The sequence below is a fragment of the Zeus faber genome, assembly GCF_960531495.2.
Source record: "Zeus faber genome assembly, chromosome: 2".
In the NCBI taxonomy this organism is placed as follows: Eukaryota; Metazoa; Chordata; class Actinopteri; order Zeiformes; family Zeidae; genus Zeus; species Zeus faber.
Window position 1 is genome coordinate 45,318,006 of NC_137189.1, and position 18,053 is coordinate 45,336,058.

At 46.6% G+C, this 18,053-nt stretch overlaps 1 protein-coding gene across 1 annotated transcript in view; it reads left to right on the plus strand.

The window, feature by feature from the left end:
- Positions 1-18,053, plus strand: part of shroom2b (shroom family member 2b) — a gene marked incomplete at both ends in the record, with an annotated part of 31,642 nt that extends 13,589 nt beyond the window's left edge. Inside the window, 8 exons of the mRNA XM_080023929.1 lie at positions 5,239-5,391; positions 5,570-7,949; positions 8,139-8,212; positions 11,581-12,192; positions 13,570-14,103; positions 15,232-15,370; positions 16,079-16,351; positions 17,781-18,053. Coding sequence (XP_079880055.1) covers positions 5,239-5,391; positions 5,570-7,949; positions 8,139-8,212; positions 11,581-12,192; positions 13,570-14,103; positions 15,232-15,370; positions 16,079-16,351; positions 17,781-18,053 — 4,438 coding nt within the window. The remainder of the gene's footprint in view (positions 1-5,238; positions 5,392-5,569; positions 7,950-8,138; positions 8,213-11,580; positions 12,193-13,569; positions 14,104-15,231; positions 15,371-16,078; positions 16,352-17,780) is intronic.

The window sequence follows — 18,053 nt, forward strand, 5'->3', positions numbered from 1 at the left end:
AGGACCTTAATATAAAGCATTACCTAATATTTCTTTATCGCCCATGTATACTCCAGTAAACCACAGGTACATGTCGGGTTTTTTTTTTTGCAGGGGGACACACTTAATTTAATGCTTAAATGCTGCCGCAATGATTGAGGGAGGCTTCCAGGTCTGCTGCACAGTTAGCGATCCACTCCTAAACTAAGACCCCTGGGAGATGGCCAACACCCCCCCCCCCCCCGACCACACACACACACACACACACACACACACACACACACACACACACACACGTAGACCCACTCACTCACTCCTCCACATTCTTCTTTCCTGAGGAATGTGCAGTCTCCATCATCGGTTGGCAGGGCCGAGTGTCTGAGGGTCGGTTTCACTTCTCGCTGTGGTTTTTCTACTGGGACGGAGCAGTTTAGTGCTATTTAGGAAACTGTTAAAAAGGTTGTTTTTTTTTTTTTTTTTTTAAACCGTATATTTAAAATCTCCATTGAGAAATACTGCCATTTTTTAATTTATGTAAATGCTTCAAGGCTCTGGGGCTAATCTCCCTCTGCGGAGTGAGAGGTGTATGGCTTCTCTGCCCCGTATCTTTTTAAGAATCCTGCTTTCTCTTTCTCCATTTTTTTTAGATCCCTGTGGGGTTGAATATAAGTTTAATCTTTTTACCAAACTACAAAAGATAATCCACTTTGAGATAAAATTATCATAGAGCTATTCAAATCATGAAAATGATTTTACAAGTTGTAGGAATTTTTTATTTCTTTTGAAAAATGTACAAGAATTTTATTGTAAAACGTCAACCAACCTCACAAGGTACCCATAGAAATGCACTATTTATTGTGATGTGCTGTCATTTTAAAATGATAGTGTGATGTGATTTAAGCAGCCACACCTGTCTTGGGTCTAGTTCATTGGGCCCGGGATTAGGGATGAACAATTAATCCAATTCAAACCGACATCGCAATTTAACAGAAACCAATTTTCAAATGACAAAAAACCTGCGACCGGGGCACATTTAACGCACCTGTCTCGCTCTCTGATGGCACCGATGATGCGCGTGCCAGCGATGGGGTGCCTGCGACCGCCGCCCCACAACAGTGTTTTTTATTTTTATTTTACGTCTCCTAATGGAACGAAACAAGTGCATATGGAACGAAATAATGGTGACACTTTCTCCAGGCAAACCCCCCCCCCGCCTATAGCAATTGTTTTAACACTCCGCGCTGCCCCCCGGTGAGGTCTGGCCAGGGCCACGGTGCACTGTGCTCCTGGCAGAGCTCGGAACACCTGTAGAGTCCGGACGGAGCCTCTTCCAGAATAATGCGCCTGGTTGTATTTTTATTTTGACCTTTTTTTTTTATTTAATGAGCATAAAGCTGTCCATCCCATCAGGGAGTGATGGTATGCGTGCAATTTTTATTTTTAGAAAAAAATGTTCTGGCAAAACACTCATTTTCAGATTTCAAGATTCAAGATTCAAGATTCAAGATTTTTATTTGTCACATACATATACATACTTCCATACATATATGCAGTGAAATGTGATGCAACGCACCCGGTGATAGCACACAATAAGTCCTAGGAAAAAGTACAAAAAATAAAATAAAATAAAAAGTAGAAAATTCCTTTCTAATAGACCGACTAACTGACTCCTAAAACGTAATACAGTAAGTGGAATACTTATAGAATAAGATAAAAAATATATAGAATAAAATACAATAAAAAATAAATTGAAATAAAATGGAATAGGTTGAAGGAATATGGCTATGTATATACAGATATGTGCATTTAAAGTGGCATGTGAATTAAAGTGGCATGTGAATGTGAATAGTGTGAGGTAGTGTTTGGGATAATACAGCACAGTATACAACAGTACGGCGCAGCAATACGGCATCACGAACAACCCTGAACAGTGATACAGTATGCGGTACAGTATGCTACATACAGTACAGTAGGTAGTGGAGCCTAGTGCATGGCTCAGTTAGGACCCCTGGTGAGGTCAGCGTTGACAGTTCTGATGGCTTGAGGGAAGAAACTCCGTCTCAGTCTCTCTGTTCTCGCTGCGTGACTGCGGAGGCGCTTGCCTGACCGCAGCAGCTGGAACAGTCCGTTGTTGGGGTGATGAGGATCCTTCATGATCCTACGGGCTCTGCTACTACACCTCCTGGTGTATAACTCCTGCAAGGGGGGGAGGGTAGTTCCAGTGGTACGTTCAGCTGAACGCACCACCCTCTGCAGGGCCCGCCTGTCCTGGGCAGTACAGTTCCCAAAGCAGGCAGTGATGTTGCCTGTCAGGATGCTCTCCACTGCTCCAGAGTAGAAGGACTTGAGGATCCTCACCGAGACCCGGAATTTCCTCAGCTGCCTGAGGTGGTAGAGACGCTGCCTCGCCTTTCTCACCAGAGTGTCTGTTTGTAAAGTCCATGTTAAGTCCTCTGTGATGTGGACTCCCAGATATCTGAAGCTGCTCACCCTAGTTGATGTTTTTCTGGCGAACATTGTGATAAAAAAGGAAAAAAATACTAAAGAGTAAGAAAGTAACCGGAGCGCCGGCGCAGGCGACCGCTAGGGGCGGCGCCACTATCGCCACAGATTTGAACAATTACAAGGCTTGAAGTTAAATCAATGAGTACATTTTCCACTGTGATTGAAGGTTTTTCTTTTTACAATTCAATAGTTAAATAAAGATATGTTATTCATATCAATTCATTCATGAATTCATCTCTTTTCATAATAAGATGTAGCCCTCACCTACAGGAAAGAGCAGTTTATATGTTGACTGTATCCATTGTTGTGTTGGTCATACTATAGAATGATTTATTGCTTGTGTTGACTGAATAATACAGAAGATACATACAGAAAAAAAAATTGCATACTAAATCGCAATCACAATATTGGTCTAAATAAATGGCAATTTGATCATTTTCCAAAATCGTTCAGCCCTAACCCGGGATCAGGGGTGGCTTAACACCTGTTGCTCGTCAGTACACTCAACAAGCACAGGTTATATACCCCACCCTCCTGACAAGGGGACTGGGTTTGTTCTTTGGACACTTTTATTTGTTACTCGTGTTTGTGTAAGGTATGGTATCCTTGTTTCCGAGTTCGATTGTTTTATTGTTTGTTATTTTTATTAGGTATGGTAGCCCTTCAGAGTCCGGTCAATTGTTTTGTTCAGTATAGGAACCCTGTTTTAGAGTCCAGGCATTTTATTGTGTTAGGTATGGCAACCCTGAGTCAGAGCTCGCTATTTGAGTTAGTGTATTTATTTTGCTTGCTTGGTAAGCTTCAGCCAGGGATTTTCCCTGGCCTCAGTTGGACTGGTGTGATTTAAGCAGCCACACCTGCCTTGGGTCGACTTAATTGGGCCCAGGAGCAGGAATGGCTTTGCACCCGTTGTTCATCAGAGCAACCAATGAACAGAGGTTAAAATAACCCATCCCCACACACGCAGGAGGGAGCCTCTGTCAGGACATCGTTCCACCTGCTCCCGGCTTGTTACATCTTGCCACTCTCTCCAATAAACTGGTGTGTTTGTAACATCGCTGCCTGTGTCTCTGTGTCAGCGAGCCTCTAGAAAAGCCACTCAGGTGGCGTGCGGCAGGTGGAACTGCCACAAATCAGGTGACACATCAGGTGACGGCGGCAAAATGGTGCCCACCGCACTTGAACAGCAAACCTTAAAATCATTGTTCGACTCCTTTGTGTCCCTTTCCCCCTTCCTTCATCATTCTCCATCCGTTGCCCAGGTCTGAGTGAAAATGGTTGACGTTGTCGCACCGCGGACGGTGCCTTCAGAGAATGAAGTGCACGTGGCCAGGAGCTTCCTCACCAAAATTTTGCGAAGCTCTATGAGGTACCATGACGAAAACAGGTCCTGTAGATGTCTAGTCCGCCCCAAATGTACCCATCGACAATCTGCTATATTATTGTTTTGTGTATCCTTGTGGTGTTGCACCCGAGTTCTCCTTGTGCTGTAGTGTAAGCCTCGCTTCTTCCCTTAGCGTCTCAGTTGTGAAGCACGCTGAACTTTGATTTGAAGATGATCCTTAAAGATATGAGAGTATATATGCAGAGCCTCAACAAGTGTGTGTGTGTGTGTGTGTGTCCTTCAGCAAAGCATCTGACAGATACCTCAATGTGAACCTTCCCTGTGTTTCTGTATTTGTGCTCCGTGTGCCATGGCTAGATTTGTGTTTTTGGATTTGAGTCAAAAGTGGCTTTCTGTTCACTTCTTATCCTTGTTTATTTCTTATTTCCGTTGTCTGTTCTGTTTTTTTTTAATGTCTAGATGTCAGTAATTCCAGGTCCTGTTTTTGCTCCCACCTCTGTTTATGTGAAGTTGATGACCAGTGTGATGTCAGATGTCAGTCTGTGCTCAACATCCTTTTGAAATTGTCCAGTAGAAGGATTTTTGAAGTTTTTTTTTTTTTTTTTTTTTTTTTTTTTTTGTGCCACAATAAATTATAATAATTCTTCTTCCCTGAATGCGAACCAGGAAGAACCGCTTCAAGGGGTACGTGTATGTTAAGGCTGTGGTTTGGACAAATATTCTAAAAGTTGAATGTCTTTTTTCTCAATTTTTTTTTTATTACTGCACCCTCTTCTCTTAATGACTTACTACTGGAATATTCAGCATAGTATCTCAGCAATATGTCATGGAAATTGTCCCCTGCTTTTGTTATTGTGTAAAGCCAGATAAACACTCATATGACACATGTCATGTGACACGCTAGCGCACATAGGAAGCGCCTGTCACTATATTTAATAAAATCAATTTGTTGGGCATGCAAATCCAAATCTATTGCTCGGAAGAAACACAGGTGAAATATGTGAGATGGAAACTTATAAGGAAAAGCAAGCAACAAACTAATGACAAAGGCCAGTTAAGTGAGGCATTAATTATTATACATTTGACATTTGACATGCCACACATTGAAACCACTGAGTCATACAGACCTGTTTTGATATCCTCTGGAGTAAAAATTGGTTGGCCTCGATAGATCCAACAAGGATGCAAAAACGTTCTGGTCTGAAAAATAAAATCTTTTTGGGGTACACTGGAAAATTGAACAGTGATGAAAACTTAAGCACTGAACCAGAGCACTGAACCAGAGCTGGTACAGTGCTACAGGTGTCAGGTTTTACATTCAAGGTTATCGGGACGATAGTATTGACCTTGATTGTTCCAAGCAAGAGTGCGTTTGCCTTAACTGATACCCTCTCCTCCGTGCCCTATAGGAAGAATGAGCCTGTCTCCCGCCCACATTCTTGGCATTCATCCAAGTTGACCGAGGAGGAAACGGAACCGACTGCAAGTGGGCCCACGGAGAGAGGGCCCCCAGAGACCAGGACCAACCTTGCACCTGTCTGGCAGCCAAAGGATGAGGCGAGGTGAGTCAGACGGTACACCCCCTACACACACACCCATATCTTTCCAGCTTCAATGATTTAATATAATTTGCCAAAGTCTATTAAACATGATCACATAATTTTGTTTTCAGTTATACATAGACTTTCTCTCACATTGAGGTGAAATCCATTGTTTCTCCTTTGATTATTACCATCCAAGGTCAAAGGAGGTGTCTGGCCAAGGAGACCAGAGCCACCTGCAGCAGCTTTCTAGCCAATTTCGCTCAGTGAGTGACATGGAGAGACTTGAGCGTTCCTCCCGTCACTACTCACCAGGTCGCCTGTCCCCCAATAAATACACCAGCAGTCCCGAACCACTGTGTGAAGAATCTGCCACAAAAGACGCCAGGTTCAGCTGCTTCTCCTCTAGCTCCAGCCCCCCCATTCCCGATACCTTCCCTCCTTCTGGGAAGAGGACCAGTACTGAAAACATTTTTTTCAGGGGCTTACAGAGTGAGGCACCCAGACAGGCCGAGCGTCCTAAGTATCTGCAGCCGCCTTTGGGCAATGGAGGCTGGGAAAGGCCCCAGGCAGAGGATCAGCCCTCCTCTCGGGGCTCTTTCTCAGGCAGGATGAGCGTTGGCCCCATGTGGCAGGTACCTGAAAGGAGGAAGAACCAGTCTTCTCCTCCCCCTCCACCGCCTCCGCTGCGCAGCGACAGTTTTGCTGCCACAAAGGTGTTCCCTTACACTGAAGGTCCTCCTGGTCACATAAGGAGTCAAGGCAGGGGGTCGGATGGACTGAATGGAGTTAATGATCACAAAACCATGAAACCACACCATGCTGTAAACCAAAGGGAAAAAGGCCCGGGGGCTAGACGTAGCTTCAATCCCCAGCAAGCCAAAGACTTTCTCCACCCCAGCATGGCGGCAGACCACAATCATAACCAGCTGCACCCCAACAAACTGTTCTCTCTTTCCAGCATTGATGTGCGCCAGACACAGTCTCACTCCGCTATCCTGGCCAACCACCAGAGACAGTACAGCGACGAAAGCCCGCTCTACCCGCAAACCAGGTCGGCTCCCCAGGCCAAGCACCAGAGTGTGGGCAGCTACTACCGTAGCCTCCAGGACCTCCCCACTGATGTTGCCAGCCACAAATTTGGTGGGAACTTTGCAGCACTTGTTGTGGGATCTACAGGCAACCCAAGCCTTGTGAATGTGGGTCAAAGCAGGTACTACAGCATGTCAATGAAGCAGTCAGTGCAACCAGGTGAGTTCCGGGCCAAGCAGGGAAAAGTTGAAGGACGACTTATGGACACAGAGGTGCCCCGGTGGGCTAATGCTAAAGACAGGAGCTCCATAAGTTCCTTGAAGACCACCAAGAAGAATATGTACACTCTACCTCAGTCTCAGCTGCCTTATGCAGACAATAGGGAACCTAATGACCTTTCCCTGCTGGGGAAAGGTCTACTGTTCCAGCACCCCATTTCTGAACTTGCTTCTCCTGTTAAGACCAGTAGCGTGGATGATAACCGGAGAACTGGTGAGAGACAAATGAATGAGATCAAGCATTGCACGCTAACTCAGCAGGCTAATGAACAAAAGGTTGGCCTGCAAAGGCCCCAGGACCCATCAGTGCCCCAAGAAGATCATAGAATATCGCCAGTGAAGACCCCCTTTCTCCACTCACTGACACAGGAAAGCCGGAGCCTGGCTGCAAGGCAAGCGGCAGTCACTGGCAGTGGGAACACTACTGCCCCGGACGTAGGAGACACTGCTGCCGGTGGAAAAGCAGGTAGACGGGGAGACCGCTACGCCACAGCCCTGCGCAATGAGATCCAGCAGAAGCGTGCCCAGCTGCAGAAGAGCCGTAGCGCAGTGACCCTAACTTGTGGCAGCGAGGAGGAGGCTGAGGGCTGGAAGTCCACAGAGACCTCCACCTCATCTGATGGCTCCTTCTCCAACACCTACAAGGACCACCTTAAAGAAGCACAGGCCAGGGTCCTTCAGGCTACCTCCTTCCAGAGACGAGATTTGGAGCCTCCGGGAGGGGAGGCTCAAGTGGGAAAATCGGGTGCAGCCAACAGCCAGCTGTCCCGCATTGGAGGACGTAAGCGCTTCTCCCTGGCCAAAAGGGTGCACTCCTTTTCTGAACCCGACAAGATTGACATGGTTGGAATGGAGGGGGAGCCTCATGCAGGATCCTTTGGTGAGCGGAGGAGGTTCTTCGAGGCCAAACCAGCCTTTTCGAGACCAGCTCCAAAGTCTAGTCAGCCAGGTGCCGCCTCGGACCTCGACGAAACTGCTGGGGCTAAATTGAGACCTTCATCTCAAGAACCTCAACCTCTCAAGTCCCAGCCCGGCCCAGACTCGACGCCCCTCAGCCCTGGACGTAAACAGGCCCTACTAGAAGAACAGAGGTTGGGGACCTTTGCGGAGTACCAGGCCACGTGGAGTCTTCAGAGGAAGCCATCCGATGCCAAGATACAAGGGAGGTACCACTCAGCAGAGAACATCTTGGATGCAGATGCAGAAGAGATGGCTGTCTGCGTCCACGAGAGATCTCGATCTTCTCCCTCTGCAGACTTCTACACCCAGGTGAGTCGAGCCATGTGTGGATAGTTATGTACAAAAACTTAAATCAAAATATATATATTTTTTTATGTATAAATATTTATCTTAATGTCATTAACATAGTCTCATATTAATTTGTTTATTCTGAGTGTACTAATTTAAACGTGAAGGACAAGCATTTTTTCCTCAAATAAAGTTACCCATCATTTCCAGAATGGTCCGGTGGCCTGGGGAGACCCCGTCGACATGGAGCGAAGGAATAGCTGCCAAAGTAGTTTATCTGACAGGTGAGAATTGGGTTCACTCTCAGACATCATAAACATCTGATAATATACGTTAAACTGAGCTTGATATTGTGTTCGACATTACAAATTATGAAAAACAAAGGAAAACCTAATTGGTGAAATGATTAAACTAATCCTTGTATTAGTCAAAATAATACCATTGCGTAAGACGATTAATTAATTGCTTTATTAAAGGGGGCCTTATTGAATCATTTTATTGAATTATCCCAATTAAAGGAAGGTGGGGAAAAAAAGACAAATAATTAATGATGCAGTAACTCAAAAAGGCACAGGGCAGCGTAATCATCCACCCATCCATTTATTTGTCCATCATTCCCTGGTCAGCTGACCTGACCTTTTCATTAATGTTTAAGTGGAGGAAAATGGTTATACATGACCAGTCATGGTCAATAATGTTGATTCACGTCGATTTACGATACCAGTCGAATTTACATTGTTTATTTGTTTATTTTTCCTCTGATTACTTTTTCAATAAGTTGCGTTTCCATGAAATCCGAAAAAGTTGCTCGCATACAATGTGATTATCCTCGTTATGAGAAGGCTACAGTGTGAATAACTGATGGAGTCATTTAGCTGCGGTCACTCAAACGCCACAGGGACTGTTACACGCCCTGTTACACTGTTGTGGTACTCCAAATATTTTCCTAATGTTGGCAGGTCTGTATTTATTCTTCGCAGTACTTCACATTATAGGGTTCATTAATATAGCCTAGAGAGCCTTTAACACCTTTACGTGGGGCACCGGGGGATTTTATACCTGCCTTGTCTGCAATACCTCCACCTTATTAATACATTGTTCAAAAAAACCCCCCCAAAAAAACACACACCATCCACAAGGTTGTTAATGGCTGCTTGAGCCTGTTAATTTGTCGACCCCACCTAATTGGTTCAAATGATCGACAACCTTTTTTTCTTTGTTTAAGTTTCCAGGGTAACCCAGCCACATAGGTCACTGGCCAACCATTATTAACGTCTCATACTGTGCCCAAATTTTTGACTTGGATTGTAAGATACATACCATCCAAAGTGGCTGTGCTGTTTTTTGGTTTTTAACCAAAACACAGTTTCCGACTGGGCTTGTCCTTCTCGTAAGACAAGTTTTACGGTCAGAGTCTCCATCCACACCCAGCTTCCATCTCTGGCTTAGTGTAATCCAACCTCCGACTCACAACTCAGGCCCCTGTGCTGCACGTACATCACCGGTGCTCTCACAAAGCCTCTTAGCTAGTCAGAGTGTGTGTGTGTGTGTGTGTGTGTGTGTGTGTGTGTGTGTGTGTGTGTGTGTGTGTGTGTGTGTGTGTGTGTGTGTGAAATTATTTTCACAGTGGTACTTTGACTTAGGTTTTACTTTGTTCCCTGACAGAGCTCGTAATTCAATCTGCTCGTATAGCAAATCAGTTTCCCCATTGAAATGAATTGATCCATTAATCCGTTCCAGCCCCCAAAAAAACACCCCAATTATTATTATTTTTTTTACGTGTTTTTAAATAAGAAAATTGTATTTATAAATAACAAATATTGTATGAAAACATAATAAAGCATAATAAAAGAGAATGTAAAGAAATAAACTGGTTTTATAAAGTGTATTTACCTTGGAGATCAGACGACTTGGACTAACAGATCGTGCTTTTTCGGTTGCTTTCGTTTGTTGCTCCACTTTATTGCTGAACTTAATTGCTACAATTTATTTTTATTTTTTTTCCAAGTCACTTTCGCTCAAGTCACTTAAAAAAAAATTGCCAATTCCATCACACGCGCACCTCGCTCATGTTTTTCTATGATTTCATGCTTTTAATTCAATCGACATCATCCGCTTCTCCTTCTCAGCTCTTACTTTCTCAGGACCCATGGTTAGAATTTTTTTTTTTTTTTTGGGCAAAATAACTGCACAAAAAGCACAAATCGCAGGCACAAAACACAAAAGAGACGCTTCCACGGTCAGGCCACCACGTGAAGTGAAGGAGTGAGACGCAGGATGCTGGACGCTGGCCACATTCGCTCGCCACGCCAACTAGTGGCGGCGTAGCTGAAGCTCGCTCCTCCTAACTCAAATTTTTGCTCGCAAATCAATACAAAGAATCGACGAAACGAGGGCTCGTAACTCGGAAAACTCGTATGTTAGTGCGCTCGTAACTCAGGTAAATAGACAGGAGGGTCTCATGAAGCCCGCTGGGGCAATGAAAGTGATGAAAGATCCCGTGATCACCGCACCTCCGCCTGGTCCGTCGGGCGTAGATACACTACTTTATATATTTACATTTATTTATTATTAGATATTATATAGAAGATATTGCTGCGTGCGTGAAAAGAGAAACTCACTAGCGGTGCCGTGGAAGGTTACCTCGGTGATTTTACCGGGAACCGTGTGTGAACGGGGCTCGAAACAGCGTCGGAGCAGAGAAGGAGAGAGCGGCTCTCTCCCTCCGCCCCCCTCTCTCCCTCCGCCCCCCTCTCTGTCATTAATGTCAGCTGGCGATGGATGGAGTCGATCGCCGAATGACGATTCAGTTGTCATTCTGCCCAAGCTTGATGTGCATCCCTTCATGGCCACAATTTACCATCTTCTAGTTCCAACTTCCAGCATGATAATGCACCGTGTCGCAAAGCAAAAGGGATCTCAAACCGGTTTCATGAACATTGGATCGGAATCCAATTCCATCGCAACCTTTGGGGGTGCGATCGAACGGGAGATTCGCAGCATCAGTGTGCAGCTGGCGAATCTGCAGGAATTGCGTGATGTTGCGTCATGTCGACATGGAGCGGAATCTCAAAGGGATGTTTCCAGCGTCTCGTGGGATCCATGCCCAGATGAATTGAGGCTGTTTTCAGAGCAAAAGGGAGGTGCCCCGCCCAGTATTCTGTATTATGCAGCCAGGAGCAGTGGGCAGCATACGTGGACGCGCCCGGGGACCTGGTGACGAGTGTCCATCGCTGGTCAGACGATGATGTTGTGCATATTTTTGGTAGGGGGTCCTTACTGACGTTAGGTGGAGGAAACCCCATGTGGATGTTGTGAGAACGGCGTTCACAAAAATAACACATTGACACAAGTGATGGATGAATGGATTATATTATATTTCTATGGTATAAGGGTGAGGGAACATGCCGTGTCTGCTAAACTTTGTACAGGGAGGTCAACTTGATCCTGTTCTGTGAGGAACAGTTATTTACAAGTAAGATAAAGAACAGTGTGGGACTGTCATCTTACGTAAAAGGTAGAGAAGGTCATCGAGAAAAGATATTTTTGAAGTTTTCACAGCTGCTGGAGCCACGGTGAAATAAAAAGTTTTTTTTGCTCTAAATTCGGAACAATTTTGTGTTTTTTTTTGTTTTTTTTTGTTTTGCTCCAGAGGAAAGGCTGAGAGCAGAGTGGAGCCGGGCCAGGAGCAGGGCACCCGGCCCACGGAGCCGGTCCCCGGGAACGACAGCCTCGGAATGCCGGGCCCGGCCACGGCCGCCCCTGACCACACGGCCGACCGCTCCCATGATGCGCTGCCCGCAGGCCCCTCAAGCCACAGCCCCGGTCCTGGGTTTCAGCTCCCAGTCCAGCCTGTCCAGACCAAGTCCCTCCCGCCACCGCCCAGGCCCTATTTAGGCCCGGAAACCACATCCTGTTCCCAGGAATTTCTCCCTCGCGGCCGGGCAGAGCTACCGTCACTCCAGCCCCTGCCGAGCTCGGACCCAGACGTCCAGTGCGAAGGGACCTCCTCTGCGGGACACGCCCCCGGACCCGACGCCAGACAAGGGCCGTCGGAAAGCGGGACGAGCGACCGGGCTGCAGCCGCCCCGCGGCCGCCCGCCCCGTCGTCCTCCTCCCCGTCTTCCTCTCCGCTCTCCTCCAAGATGGCCGCTTTGTCCCTCCCGACGGCGGACGGGTCGCGAGGCCCCTCGCCGCAGTTTTCACCCCGGAGGCTGACCGAGCGGCCGCCGGCGGCCCGCGCACCGGATAACGCCGCAGCCAGGTAAGCGACTTAGAGGACACTCCTCCTCCTCCTCCTCCTCCTCCTTCTCGGCAGAGCCATCGTTACGTAAGGCTCATACACACACTCCGTTTTTCATGGCTCGGGGCCTTTTTGCCGGTTGCGGAGGCTTTGAGCGGCGTCTGTTTGTTTGTTTTCACATCCCACCTCCCCACAGGGGGCCTTCAACCGAAGCGTCTTCAGGATAAAAATACAAGAGGGATACACGGAGGGAGTGCGCTTTTGATTCTCGCCGCGGCCGACTGGAACTGGAGTCGAAACCAACTCCGTCCGCCCAGCTCCGAGAGCGGCTCCCGGGTCGACTTTTGACTTTGTCGTGTAGTCGGGCGTGAGAGCGGAGGCTGTCATTAAGTTGGAGCCAAACGGGGAAAGCTCTGACCTTCATTCCGCAGTGGAGTTCTCCAACGTCCTTGTTTGAAGTTGGGAACCGTTTGCCTGAACACGCGCTCGGAGGCAGGACAGGACACATGAGCCCCGGTGAATATTGAAAAACTCGCCTCCCTGGGGGGCTTATTTCGTCCCTGAAGTTCTCAGTGCCTCGGGCGTGGCCGCTGGGAGAGCTCGCTCTCGGGAGTTTCTGTTTCCGGGTGAACTTTGAAACAGTCACGTTGCTTTTGACGAGCAGAGCCGCAAGCAGCGAGGGCAGCTGCTTAGTCTTATCCCAGAAGGTGAATAGGAACGACAAGTGAAAATCCACCGCCCCTCTCCCTCTTCTGTATTCCCAAGTGTTTCCCCTACCAGAGGCAGAGCGGGTGGACGGGGTCCTATCAATGAATACCTGCCCCCCCCCTTAACCCCCCGCCGTGAAATGTGAACGTGACTGGCCAATTTGCAATTGCATAGAGAGTTCACTTACACGTAGTAGGTGATAAATCCATCCAGGGCAGTGGCAGCAGCTGTTGATCTGACGGCACGCTGTCCACACACAGACACACAGACACACACACACACACACACACACACACACACACACACACACACACACACACACACACACACACACACATCTTCTTATGGTATTGTGGTTAAAATAATGCAGGCAGACTGTGGTCTTTTATCATATGAATCAAATGGGACTGAATGGCACTTGTTTTAAATGTGAGTCTACGTGGTGCTTCACATGGCACATAATAAACTGATCTCAATAGAAGAATCTGCATTAAGTGAAGGAACAATAAGGAAAAGGTTAAGTACAATTAGTTGATTAAAATGTAAATTAATAACCGATGAATATTCTGCAGGAAAGCTGTGTGTCGCACATCACAACGTAATGCGAAGGGTGGCTGTGACGTCTTTTTTTTGCCCCAAAATAAATCTGTGTTTTGTTTTTTTTTTTGCCCCAAATGTGATCCATTCCAGGACCGAGAGCAGGTCCTCCGAAGTCACGGACGCGACAGGCCCGATGAGGAAGGTCCCCGTGAGGATCGTCCACGCCGAGACCTCCCAGCGGGAGGGCAGGGCCTACCTCGCCCACAACGGCCAGCCCCCTGTCCCCTCCGACCAGCCCCACCCGCCCTCCCGCCTGGCCTCCACCTACCACCCCCTGGCCTCCATGTTCAGTGCCTACACGCGGCAGCCAGCCACCGCCCCCTTTGAGGCGTGGGAATCGGGGGGCCGTCGCTCGGACGTGGGGGGTGCCGCTGCCGCCGTTGGCTCAGCGGGCGCCCGCGGCCCAGAGGAGGACGCCAAGAGGGAGGAGCTGGCCCGGGACATCGTGGGCAGGGACAAGGCGCTGGCGGATATCCTGGACCAGAGGGGTATGAGGACCACCATGGACCTGATGGAGGGGCTCTTCCCCCAGGAGGAGCAGATGCTGGAGGGAGCGCATCCCCGTCGCAGGGCACCTGTCGGCCCCCGACCGCCCGTATCCTCGCCCCGGAATACCGCCGACAGGTGGGCTACAGCTCAAGGGAGTCACAGTCCAGAGGGTCAGGGTTATTTCTAGTCAAGTCTGTCATCGATCCATCCAAACTGTAAGAGCAGTCTTAGATCAGAATAGTTCAGATATGTTTTTTTTTTTAAGATCATGCCTGTGTTAATACTCACCCCTCATGTAGCACATGGGTGGGTTTCGTTCTCACAGCGGTCCAGCCTTTTCCTTCCGCCTGGCTGCATCCCTCCATCAGGAGTTCAATACATTTGGGGGACAAACCCTCAACCTGCTTTGAGTGCACAACAAAAACGCTCCACATTTCAGGCAGAGCTAATATGATGCCACAGAAGCTCGACCTTAAATTTATCGCCAAAGAGTCGTTTTAGATAATTACATTTTTAATTATCTATATATATTTTTCAGTTTTATTGCTGAATTTCGCCGATCGCTCGGGTTATTTTAGTTGCTGGACCTAAATGTTGCCTGCATCCAGATTGGTGAGCTGAATTGTGTGACGCTGAAGATGCCTGTTTTTTTCTTTTCTTTTTTTTTTTTTTTTTGTAGTTTTGAGAAAGTTGCTGATTTTAAAGGAGTGCAACAAGCAAATGGAAAACAAACACTCTTTTACAGATTACCCACACTCCTTTCAGAACTTGAAACTAGCAGATAACCGTCCTGCCAAAATATCCGTGGCCTTTTTAAATGCAGTAAAGTGATGCAACATGAGGCAACAGGGTGGATGCTTAAAAACAGACCAGCCAATAGAATTAAATTGTTTGTACAGCCTTAGTTTAAACCAGTTATTTATTTTTTTTATTTTTTTACATGAACGGTTTATGCAATATTCAACTTTTGCATTTTATGTCTTGGCTGACAGATACATTTTCTAGCTGTTATCTGCAAAACATCCTATCGACCACGAATGAACATCTGGTCATTAAATTAAGGACAGGTGGTGGTTGCAGTGTTTTGAAATCTAAATAGTGGACAGCAAAGAGACGTCCTGAATAATATACATGAACAATCTTGGGACAATGCGTCTGTGTCAATCGCTGTGAAATTCTGCGTGCGCTCGATCCTGTCAATGTGTTCCAAAGAAAACTGGTGTCCCTAATCTGTTTATGCGTTTTTCATTTTGCGTGTCTCAGGAGGGAGGAGCCCTCCCTGGTTCCCAGCTCCTCCTACTACAACACCTCTGCCCCCAAGGCCGAGCTCCTCATCAAGATGAAGGAGCTGCAGCAGCAGGACTCTGAGGAGGAGCTGGATGTCGATCTGGTCAGCAAAAAGGTACTTTAGCGTCCCCTGGTGGACGTAGCCCTGACGGCCAATAAAGATGTAGTGCCAGCGCCTGCTGTTGCAGGGGACCGATTATGCTTTTCCTTTTTGTCGGATGTTCACGTTGGACGTGGCCAAAGCGTCCAAATGAGGTAAACTGTTGACAGGGTAAGGGCCGTGAACAAAGCGCTCAGGCGTCAGACCGCTCTGGACGCTCGGTTTCCAACGTTTCTTTCCTACTCTCACCCGATGAGCTGACGTCAGCTCATCAAGCATTTCTTTATGTGTCTTTATCTGCTCCATCTCATCCTGCTGTGCGTTTCTCCAAACAATAAAAATTGTGTTTTTACTGTATATGTGTTTATTTTATTTTTTCGCGGTTTACTCATTGAATGAATCAAAAAACTTGATCAAAAAATTTGATTCATATGATAAAAGACCACAATCTGCCTGCATTATTTTAACCACAATACCATAAGGAGATGGGGTGTGTGTGTGTGTGTGTGTGTGTGTGTGTGTGCGTGTGCGTGCGTGCGCGCGTGTGTGTTAAGTATATACTCTATGTATAATGCAAACTCGGCAATTTCCTATTTATTTGTATTACTTTATTACTGTCTATCTGTCTTATCTTTTTAATAATGAAATTAGTTGTTGTTTAAAACAAATGCATTTTTCTTTGGTCATGGAAATAATGGATCCCCGTTCTCTCTCCCGCCCCAGAGGGAGCTGATCTCCAGCCTGGCCCAGAAGCTGGAGGTGCTGCGGGAGGCCCGGCAGAGCCTGCAGGAGGACGTGGAGGACAACGAGGCCCTGGGCCGTGAGGTGGAGGCCAGCGTGCAGCGCCTCTGCCAGCCCAACCAGCTCGACAAGTTCTGCATGTTCGTGGGCGACCTGGACAAGGTGGTGAGCCTGCTGCTGTCACTGTCTGGCCGCCTGGCGCGCGTGGAGAACGCCCTGGACAGCCTGGAGGAGCAGGTGCCACCGCAGGAAAAGGTACGTTTTCTGTCTGAAATGTCGGTATACAGAATATGTGTATTAATAGTAATAATTAATATTAAGTATTATTAACTTGGTCCATTGAGCTATTTCGCCTATTACCTCATCTTCTTGTTATAACCATGTTTTTTCCGTGATACAAACAGTATATGTATAGATTTTCTTTTATATATATATATATATATATATATATATATGTGTGTGTGTGTATGTGTGTGTGTGTGTGTGTGTGTGTGTGTGTGTGTGTGTGTGTGTGTGTGTGTGTGTGTGTGTGTGTGTGTGTGTGTGTGTGTGTGTGTGTGTGTGTGTGTATGTGTGTGAATGCAAATTTGGCGATTATTTTTTTTAGGCTTATTGTGTATTGCAAAAAAATCCTGTTCTAGATTCATTTGATTTTATTTATTATATATATAGATTATTTTTATTAAATATTATTATTATTATTTTTATCTTTATTGTATATTGCGGGTGTGATCTTGTTTATTGTTAAGTTTATTTTTATTTAGATTATTTTTTTTATTATTTCTTATTGTTATATTTCTTTAGTAAAAATGTTTTGACCTTTACAGACCTCCCAACCAGCACGTATTTTGTGTACCAACCACGCAATTCTGGGTCAAAATACGCTGGTACGAAATACCAGCTGAAACTACGCAACAAAAAAAGACTAAATAAAACGAATCCTTTATATATACAGTATGTGTGTGTGTATAGGACAGGCCCAAAATTGTGACCGTAGTGTTAGCATATAAAACGTGAGATGCACCGATCGATCGGCCGGTGACCCCAATCGGGCGGTTTTCAGCTTGATCGGCCATGACCATGTGCCTATCAATTTTACACACAAACCCAATAACAAGGAAATGTAACGTAGCTGACGCTCAAAAAATTCGAGCGAAATAAAGAAAAAAAGTCAGCTGTTTGGAGGTACTTCAAGGCAAACAAACAAGATAAGATAAATGATTTATCTGTCGCCTGACAATATTTCAAACTTGTGCTGACTGCGTGTCTATTGCTGTCACTACAGCGGAGCGTCTGCTCTGGTTGTTCGTAGTGTATGAGCTCCACTCTTGATGAAAGGTTTGACTTTTCGAGACTCTGTTCTTGACTAGTCACTCAGTAAAACGAGTCGTTGGATTTGATTCAGTCGGTTTAATGCACGCATTTTCACAAGGTTGGCAGGTCTGTGTATATACATATATACAAAATATACACATAATAAAAACGATGCTATGCACAGGATCAGTAAAGATATATATTGCCAAATTTTCTATTTTTGAGTAAATCTTGCGCATAGCTCTCAAATGTAAATTTTCCATTCCATTTTTATCATATTACTTCAATGTTATTGACTGTAGTTTTGATGTGAGCTGCTATAAGCCCCCGCCCCCCGGACGAATAAAGTATCCCTCCATCTATCTGACAGCGGACGCTGACCGAGAAGCGCGCTCTGCTGCTGCAGCAGCACGAGGACGCCCGGGAGCTGAAGGAGAACCTGGACCGCCGGGAGCGCCTGGTGAGCCGGGTGATGGAGGCCCAGCTGGACGCCCAGGGCCTGGACGACTACCGCCACTTCGTCAAGATGAAGTCGGCGCTCATCATCGAGCAGCGCAAGCTGGAGGACAAGATCAAGCTGGGCGAGGAGCAGCTCCGGTGCCTGCTGGACAGCCTGCCGCTGGAGCAGAGGCCGCCGCTCTGA